This window comes from Corvus brachyrhynchos, unplaced genomic scaffold (genome assembly GCF_000691975.1).
Source record: "Corvus brachyrhynchos isolate BGI_N302 unplaced genomic scaffold, ASM69197v1 scaffold169, whole genome shotgun sequence".
NCBI lineage: Eukaryota > Metazoa > Chordata > Aves > Passeriformes > Corvidae > Corvus > Corvus brachyrhynchos.
This window is the reverse complement of record NW_008240030.1, coordinates 436787-446896: the sequence shown is the minus strand read 5'-3', so window position 1 is coordinate 446896 and position 10110 is coordinate 436787. Positions and strand designations below refer to the sequence as shown.

General features: G+C 42.6%; 1 protein-coding gene across 1 annotated transcript in view; it reads right to left on the bottom strand.

The window, feature by feature from the left end:
- Window positions 1-3448: 3448 nt before the first annotated feature.
- Window positions 3449-10110, bottom strand: part of NAV2 (neuron navigator 2) — a 201265-nt gene continuing 194603 nt past the window's right edge. The window contains exons 40-41 of the mRNA XM_008640905.2: window positions 7436-7639; window positions 3449-7124 (exon numbers count right to left, since the gene is read on the bottom strand). Coding sequence (XP_008639127.1) covers window positions 6999-7124; window positions 7436-7639 — 330 coding nt within the window. The 3' untranslated portion in view covers window positions 3449-6998. The remainder of the gene's footprint in view (window positions 7125-7435; window positions 7640-10110) is intronic.

Below are 10110 nucleotides of genomic sequence, written 5' to 3'. Positions count from 1 at the left end.
GGGAAAGGGAATCTAGGTGAGAACTGTTACCCTGATCAACTGTATTGTGAAAAACCTCCATCAATGGGGGCTTCACCACATCTCTGAGGAGATTGTTCCACAGAATGATTGTTCTTTCTGTAAAAAACATCTTTGTGATATCGAGATAAAACCTCTCCTGGTGCAACTTGTACCCATTGCTCCCTGTCTCCTCCATGTGGCTCCTTGGGAAAAGAGAACATCCATCCTTTGTGGCTGCCCTTTAAGTACTAAAGTCCTGCGATGAGATCCTCCACAAGTCTTCTTCAGGAGAAGACCTAATTGCTTCCATCTTTCTTCACAGGGCAGGTTCTCATACCCCTCCTAGCTTTAGCCAAGCTTAGCCTTCCTAAATGCAACTTTGCATGGCCCAGCAAGGTTCTTGTAGTCCTTGATGGGTATTTGGCCACCTTCCCATGGTCAGTATTTATCTTTTTTTTTATGTTTAAGCACATCCCAAAGCTGACTGTTAAGCCAGGGTGGTCTCTTGCTCTGCTTTCTCCCTCTCCCTTTGTAGGGGTTGGACTGCTCCTGAGTAACTCCCAGCCCTTATAAGCTGCTTGTGCTCTCCATGGATGCTTCCCACAGACCCTCACAGCTGGGCTCTGAGCATATGGAAGTTTCAGGAGTGCCACCCCTTCTGAAATTCAGAGGTTTTGTCCTATTAGTTGTCTTCAGTGGGCTTAGGAGGATCTGAAACTTCACAATGTTGTCATCACTATATCCAAGGCCACCACTGATAGTTATGCAGTAAAGTAAATATTATCAGGTTGTGAGCGCTAAATCCAGGCAGCAATGTGCTGTTCTGGGCCACCATGTCCAGCATCTGCAGCAGGAAGTGTTTCTCAGTGCTTTCCAGGATCCATGTGGATGATTTGGGCACTGCTGTACAGAAATAGATTGTTTAACAGTCAGAACTGATTTGGGGCTGGAGGGAGTGTCTGGCAGCAAGTGTGAAGCTGAAAATTGTGCAATAACATTGTCAGAAATCCTGTTGTGCATGAGGTTCAGTGGCTCACACAGACCTGATCTTAGGAGGTTGTTCCTTCCCACCGGGCTTAGGTTTTCTGTCCTAACTCCTCTTTTGCACTGGGTGGTGCTGGTTCATCACAATCCCAGTAAAGAGGCACTCAGACCTGCTGAGGTATCAAATGCTGTTTGTTAGGGCTAGATGGGAACAGCAGAGACAACCTTCTGTCCCTTTAGATGCTGAGAACCCCCAGCGGAGCAGCACCCACACACAGCATCCTGGCCACACCCCATCCATGGGTGTGGGCATTCAAGCTATCACAGGAGGGTGTTTTCCTACAGCAAAAGAACTCCATTAACCATTTCTGCTGACAAACACAAAGGATGTACCCACGAGAATTTCTTGCTGCATGGTTAGACAAAGCCCCGGACACACGGATGGCTCAACTCCTCGTCACCCAGCAGGAGCTGCAGGCCCCTCTGTTTGAGTGGGCTGAGCTTATCCTGTGGACAAGGGGTTTGTGCCCCACAACGCGGCTCTGAAGGCCAGCCTGTCCTCATGGCACAGGGCAGAACAGCACAGCACAGTCCTGGCCATGCTCAGGCTCACTGATAACGGGGATCACCAGCTCCACAATGGGCTTTCAGTTAGGATCCATTGGAAGCACAACCTCTTCCCATCTGCCTGTGGATCCCATCTTATGTAAGGTCCTTCAGACTTCATAATTGCCCAGCCCCACATGAGTGGACTTCCTAGAGGAGTAGGAGGAATTATCCATGTTTAGCCAGGGCATGGTCTCCACCCCCTGTGACATCTCTCGAGCCTCCAGCAATGGAGCAAATCAGAAATACCTGTGTCTGAGCAACCTGCTCTTACTGAAAATGTCCCAGCTCATTGCAGGGGGTTGGACTAGATGACCTCTATAGGTCCCTTCCAACCCAAACCATTCTGTGATTGAGGAAGGAGAGCGGAACATGGATTTTTCTGTGTGGCTAAGCCAACAAAGACGATGATGGGGAAGGTTTTGCCTACAGTCAGCCCCACTGCCAGGGGCAAAGATGAAAGTTGTCCTCAGCTGCTGTGCTCTGCTCTAACTCCCGAAGCCCAGATTGAACATCCACATCAGAAACCAAAGATAACCCTTGGTTATCACATCTGCCATAGAGATCAGTGTCAGGATCCTGGGCATCAGTAAAGTGATGAAATGCACAGAAAGTGTGGAATGGAGGATGGGAGCCTGCAGGGTATCAGGAGGAATTTCCTTCTTGGTTCTTGAGGCGACTACTCCAAAGTACCAGTGGAAAAGGTCAGAGGAATGAGAAGGATGTAAATACATATCACAGGCTGCAGACTGAATTTGTAAAATGACTCCAGACAATTTCCCTTCTCCGTTGCAGAAAGGAAGTCAGCACTGATCCTATGGTGCTGAGAAATGATGAGACGGATCCAGGAAGGACATAAAATGAAATAGGATGTTAGAAACAGAAAAGTAGGAAAATAAAGGTTAAAGAGAGGATGAGGTAAAGGAAAAAAAAAGTCAAGGTAAGCGTACAGGACAGTGTGCATAGAGCAGAGAAAAGAATAAAGTGGGAAAGGGACAGGGCAGCCAGAAAAGGAAAGGAAGAATTCCTGATAGTAAGCATTTTGGTGGCAGTCCAGTATGGATTCAAAAATTGTCCAAGATCAAGACTGAAGCATTTTCCAGGACCAAGTCTAGGACATGCAATTCTGTGAATCAAAGGAGGTTTACAGAACACAGAAAAATGTGCTTGAGCATGTCCAAAGCAATTCTGCCTCTGGAAAACTGCTGTGAAGGACAAAGCCCACACTACACATCAGCTCTGAGCTACCATTCACACTGCTGTGTCATTAGAAGTATTTTTAGATCGAACAAGCTTGAATGCAGATCATCGGTTTGCAGCAGAACTTGGATTTTCTTTGAAGTTTTTTACACGTGAATCTGTCCTACCAACATTAATCATTCAAACAGGTGATAAGTGGACACGGAACTGCCAAAAATGCAGAAATATGAAGAGAGTAAGTCTCCAGGAAAAAAAAAAAAAAACCTTAGATTTTAAGTGCAGAGGTGTTTGCATTTATCCTTTCTGAATAGAGAACTTCAACTTTTTTTTTAGTCAGAGTATTTATTTGCCATGAAGGATAATAGTTTCCTACATGTTTTTACTGACCATGTATTTATTACTGTATAACCATATTGCCTCTACCAAATGGGTGAAGAGCAACCTCTCTTCTGTGGAATGTGAAGGTTGTCCAGAGGGGTGGGAGATGCCCCTGGAAGCATTCCAGGCCAGACTGGATGGATGGGTGAGGGCTGTTGCCACCTTTTCACAAGCACTGACAAAAACACAACAAAACTAAAGGAGCGAGCCCCACGATCTTCAAATGAAAAATTACAACATGGTGATGAAGAAGGGATAAAAAGCTCTGGGAAGCCACAAATCTGAATAAATAAGCATCAATTTTATTGAATCGTGAATAATTTAAGACTGGTACAATCATCAGCTTTATTCTCCATGACACGGGGTGGGGAAGGGGTAGAAATGGGGAGAGTGAGAAAGGGGAGGCATGATCTCAAACAGACCATTCACAAATTCCAATCCTAAATGAGAACTGAAAATTAAATAGGGAGAGGAGCAAATGGAAAACATCATAAACGTACACAAAATACTCAATTCCTAGTTTTCTCTTTAAAAATGGCTAGAAAAAATTCATCAAAATGCAGCACTTTTAATCAAATATTTACATTTCTATGTTACAATGAAAAAATGTACATCTTATAGAACATATTTCATAAACTGTTCCACTGGAAACGACTAGATCAAAACAGCAACCTTCCATTTAATATCGACAAAGATTTTTTTGCTTTGTTTTTGTATATTATTTTTTTCTTGAAAGAAAATTGCCACATTTAGACAAGATTTCATACACATAATATCGAAGTTAAGCATCAAGAATGAAATATCAGTTTGCTTCTTTCAAAATGTACAAAAAGGCTAACCAACCCCCTCCCTCCCCTTCCCCAAATAAACCACATCTCATTTATGGCCTGTATCATTCTTGGCAGTTCTGAAGGAAAGAAAATGGTTTATTCTCTCTCAATTTATAACTCAACACGAATGTTGCATAGAATCTTGCATTTCTTGTTGATATTTTTTTAAACAAGCCAACTTTGTAAGGAGGGAAAAAAAGGAAAAAAAAAAAAAAAGGAGGTGTTTTGAAAAAGCCTTAAATGAGAAGGAAGTCATTTAAAGAAAGACTTAATCTACGAAAAGTCTTGATAAAAACTATGATGTGTGCACAACAGGTAACCCTGCTTCCCGAAGTTTCAGAAAGACACGGAATATTGTGATGCTCAGAATGACTAGCCTATTCAAAATTGCCTCTCACTTTAAGCCAAGCTAGTGTCAATAAAAAATAACAGGTAATAGAAATTTCTTCCTGAGCTTAAGCACAGGATTAAACATGAGGGAAAAAAAAATACCCCGTTCCCCACAAATAAAACACCACTTTAAACATGTCTTTTAGCACTCAGTTAAAGGTCAACCGAGACATTTTCTAGGATAGCAAGTCCATTTAAAGCCCTAGCCCTGCAACTGGATTTTTTTTACAGGCACATGCTCTATCTGCACGGATTCAGTTGGGGGATTAGGTACCAAAATTCACAGTAGTAGCAGGTAAAGTCAGTGCTGGGAAGCAGAATTGTCAACACTACTGGAAAAACTAACTTCTCTCAAAGTCATCATCAGCATGCTATGGATTTGATTCCATACAGATCTATCCCATTTTTTACAGTACCAATAACTGGATTAGGAAAATTGGCTGAGTAACCTTTGTTATCCATTCAGTGAAATAATTAAATCAGAGTTCATAAGGTTAAAACAGTAACAACACCAAGCTCTTCCCCCCCATCATTAAAATATTTAAATTTTTCCTTTTACAATATTTTTCTTTTTTAAAAAAAAAAGTCATCAGCACTTAAAAGTTGTAACAGGAGCAGATTCAAGACCAGCTTAGTAAGACAAAGTACAGTTATGTTACAGAAAGTCATGAGGTATAATAAAACGATCCTCTCAAGCTGAGCCACAGAAGCATGAATTTGTCTGTTACGTTCCTTTAAACCCACAAGCTCTTAAAAAAGTGTTTGTAATAAGATTTCTTTCTGTACATTGAAAAACCAGCATATTCCTGTAATTTATTATAGTTGAAAGCTTTTTTTGTCCCTCCTGCATGGATAAAACAGCTCTTCAGTGATTTATTAGCTGCGGATTGATATGAACCTGAAATGTTATCTCATTTCCCTCCTTTTTTTGTCACATTTAAACAAATTCTAGTATCTCACACAAACAATATTCACAGCAACTTATGATATTTCAAGAGATGACTTTAGCCCTGTTTCTTTAAATAAAATCCCATAATATACAGCACTAATTTAATCAAACACAATTAGTACAAAATAAGGCATCGCTTTTAAAAGTCAGCACCAAAGGAGAGCTGGAAAGGCTCGTATGAATCCCTACGGAGGAGTGAGGTGGTGGCTGAGGTACAGCTGACATGCTGGGGATGGTGGTGTCACCAGGAAAGTGCAACTCTTTGGGAGGTGTTCTTGTTCCCCAACAGAAGTACAAGCCTTAACACTGATAGTGTGGGTATGTGCGTTCACAGAGGAGGAGAAACCAAACCAGGTTCACAGCTCTGCCACAACTCAAAAGCGTGGCACAGCTAAACTCAAAGCACACAGTACTCAGTACCTTATCTTCTTTTTTCTAGACCTGAATACTGCTAAAATAGTTATTTTTTTTTCTTTGCAATTAAAAAGAAAAGTCATGGAAGTCAGTATTGTCACCAGAGAAGCTCTGGAACTGCCACAGAGCTGAATTTTAATTAACCCCCTGGTTAATTAAAACCAGGTTGTGCTGATTGGAATGAAACCTCTGAACAAAACCCAAAGTTTTTAGAAAACAGCTGTAACATTTCATGGAATTAAAAACTCAAAGTCTGACTCACCCCTTTGCAGGGGTGTAGCTCACCTCTGTGTACAGAGCTCACCATGCCTGTGCACTGCCAAGGGTCCTTTGGAGCTGTAGGACTTCATGGGGCACAGCCCTTCCACTGACTTCTGTGAAGGAGGGAAGCCCCCTCTCCTCAGGGTGGATCAGTGGGATGTAAATGCCACAGAAGTCAGCCCAGCTGGTGGTGTGGATGTAAGTGGGAAGAGAATTGGGCCCTGACTAGCAAAGGGCTACCTGATCTTTCACTTGTAGCAGGATTGAATTGTTACACAGTGTTTGAAAAAAACCTGATTTGTTCAGACTGTATATATATTTTTATATATTCCTATTTATATATATATAATCTTTATAAACACGAAAGAAAGCCAAGGTCTCAGACTGGCAAGGAGAGCAGCGTTTTTTGTTTTTGTTTTTTTTTTTCCTTTTTTCTTTTTTTAGTATTTATCCAAACTTCCCTGTTTTGCAGCTTTGCCTTCACTGAGTATAATTCCCAAGGCAAGTGATACCGCTATAGCACCAGAACTATATGAAGCTGAGTTTAATCCACAAAGCTGATTGGTAAAAGTCCAGCCCTCACGTAAATGTGTTTGGTCAGAAGCAGCAAAGGCAAATATTCCCTCTCCCCTCTCTTTCCAGACAGTACATGGCACAAAGCTGTTTGCTTCATAGCTGTGAAGTTGCCCCCCCGGTCCCTTCAACTTAGTAATGATGATTATTTTTAACATCTTCAGGATCTTAGGCATGAGAGCTTACAGCAACTAAAAAGAAGGAAACAAAGGAATAGTGCAGTTCTCATCATCGTCAAAAGAAAAACAATATAAAGGTCGCTTGGGTTGCCTGCACCCAGGTTCAAGATTGCTCCAAGTGTCTTGTTCTTGCAGCTCTAATACTGAGATCCCAGCCCAGGAACGTGTTCTTTTCGTGAGTCTGTGATCAGGGCTCTTGCCAGGTGGAAACAACCTCTCTCTGTCTGAAGAAGATCACAGCGTCGACTCCAGGGATGAATCCAGGATGTCATCGTGATGGCTGTTGCTGTTGGAGTCGCTGTCATAACTCTGGGGACTGGAGAAGTTGGCTGCCTCCTGCAGTCTCATTAGCATGTTCATCTGCAAAGGCAAGGAAGCTCATGATTATTTGTATTCTGAGGTAGGAACAGCATTAACTCCACACAACAGCTCCAGTGGCATTTGCTTTGCCAGCAGGCAAGGAAGGAAAGGAAGGAACAAGCGGGGTAAGCAATACCGAGACTCAGAAAAGGGGTGTGACTGTAAATCACAGCAGCATTCAAGTTACTGATAAAACACAGGCTTTCCAGTAAAGGAGAAAATGAGACAACAGCCATAGAGCAGCTCCTGTTTCTAATCCCTAGAAACAAGGAAAATGAAATGGTTCTGCTGTTCCAGACAGGAGAGCTTACCAGAGGATCTCCTTCAGCATCACTCACTGGAACTTGTTTGCTGGTGGAGCCTTCCCGGGACACGGAGTAGCCGTCAAAGCCCACGTCCTCAGGCCGCAGCTGGAGCAGAGGAGGCCACTCGTGGTGCTGGGGGGTGGCTGCCCAGGGGTAAGTGTCCATCACCCACTTGGCAGGATCCTCCCAGGGCGCTCTCCTCCCATACAACTGAAAGAGCACAAAACCACGTCAGACGTTCCAACCATCTCATCCAGTGCCTCCCTAACTGAAATGAACGTGCCGTGGTTCTTGGGCTGCAGGAAACACTTCTCAAGCAGGGCTGAACATGAGGTTTTCCTTACCCTAATGAAACACAAAGCCCTTTGTGATGGCACTAATTTGAAAGCAGCTGACCACCTTCTCTGAGACTGCAGTGCCCTTCTCTTGGAAGGAAGAAATGCCCGAAAATAACATCACCTAATAAAGTCAACTTTAAACAGTGTCAGCACACAAAAGAAGCCATCAGTGCTGACATCTGGATTGCACTGGCAGCTGCCTTACAAACTGTCATCCATGGAATGTGGAGGAGGAAACCTGAGATCTGTCATCAGGCAATAATGATGGATGTCAAGGCATAAAGTTTTCAAGTCAGATTTTTTTCATATTCAACCAAGAAAAAGAACCAGCAGCATTTGTCTATGGTCAGGTTTCTAAGTAAGCAAGCTCTGTTTCAAAAACATTTTTCTTTACGGAATAAACTGCATTACTGAATCCCAATGTGTTCACCCTTCCATATTCCATTTGCCTTAGCTAGACAACACACCCATTTTAATGCCTCATGACTTCCAAAAGAATAAATACAGCTTCAGGTGGCTTTAAAACATTTATTTCCACTTTATGAATTGCACCAACAACATCCTTCAGCAACTGGAGGTTGTCTCTGACATCTTGTCACTTGAACTCAGAGAACTGTCCCCTTCCTTTATCCCCCTGCACAAGGGGAAAAACAACAGTCTAGCGAAGAAATTCACCAGTTCTCTGATGGATCTAGGACTATCTCACTTCCTTCAACACTATTTCTTCTTGGTGTGTTTTTTATGGGCTTAGATTTTGCATGCACGAATACCACCACGTGGTGTGCAGTGAAGCAGGAGGGAGCAGAGGTGCCAGCAGATGGTGCTAGGCAATCTGAAACGCAGCCTCCTCCACAGCCCAAACTCTTCATCCTTCAGCCCTGCTATGTTATCTTCCCAGCATAATGGCTTCAAGATGTGGCAAACCAGATTTCCTATTTTAATCTTGTTTTCAGATTTACAGTGATACATGTCATTTGGTAAGTGGCATGGATTTTATATTTTTCATGTCTTTTCTCTCTAAAGTCTGAGCGGATCCAAGCTCAGGAGAGACCGAACGACTCACTATCCTCTTCCATGGCAACCAGGTCTGTCCACCCCTCCCACTGGCATGTTTTGCAGGGAGCAAGTCACGGGACAAGGATGGAACAGGTTGATCCACAAAGCGTGAAAGAAAAATCACTGGAGTATGAGTGACAGTGGCAGGAAGCCACAAGGGACTCTTTTTGCTGGTGCTGCATTCTGTACTGATAGACCAAGCAGGAAGAACTTGGGTTTTATACAACCTTCTAATTTTCACATCCCTGTTTTGAAGAACAAAACAAGTCAGCTCCCATGGGAGCAATTATTGCTAGGATCCATTTGGTTTGTTTGTATTTGACCCAAAATAATTCTCTGAATGAGAAACAGAAACATAAAAATAGCTCAGTGCAGATCCACAGAGATCAGAGTGAAATTAGGAGCCCACCTTTCTTTTCTGGCAAGCAATTTCAGGAAAGAAAATGTGCTCTCAGAGGAGCCTTTGTGGGTGTGGGGAACAGAAAATAGCCCCAGATGAAACCCACATTTCTAGCATTAGCTTGCTCATTAGCACCACTCTGGCTACTCTTTCAAGCACTAAAGTGTATCTTATCCATCAACCAAACAAAATGAAATTTTTTAAACAGGAATGAATTAGTGCAATTTGGGGAAATGGGACTGAAGGGGACAAGGTGAGAAACTGAAGTCCTTACACCTGGAACACAAGCCACTCAAATAACCTAAGGAAAGATGGAGATACTGGGCAGAACAAGGAAGCACAAGGATGGTTTTATCAATTGCTCACTCTCTTTCTCCACTTCCATTACGAGTTTTTCAATGCTTTCCACACGTACTGATCAGTGATATGAGAGCTTCAAACCCCAGTACAAGGAGCCCAGGCATTACTGTGAGTATCAGTTTTCTCCCTTACAAGAGCAAACAAAGTCACCTGCTCTTTTTCTCTTGCTTTAGGTTGGAAAGACTCCTGGCTCCCATTACCTTCCTTTATAAAAAGTTTTACATAAAATGGTTCTCCTGCTCTATTTCTAGCAAAGTTGCTGAATGTGTTTTGTACTCCAGGATCTATCGTTTTCCTCATGTCTAAGAGTCTACCACAGTTGTCCCAAAGAAAATGGGGTCTCCAAGTACTGACAAATTTCAAATGGCAGTTGCAGTTTGCCCAAATTTTACCCAAAACTTGGAGAATTCATGTATTTCAGAGATTTGTAAGAATCCATTAGTAAAAGCTTAGTTCGAAACCATATCTTAAACTAGGTGCTTACTCTGGGCTTACTCTGTGAACAAAGACTGATTATTAAAAAACCT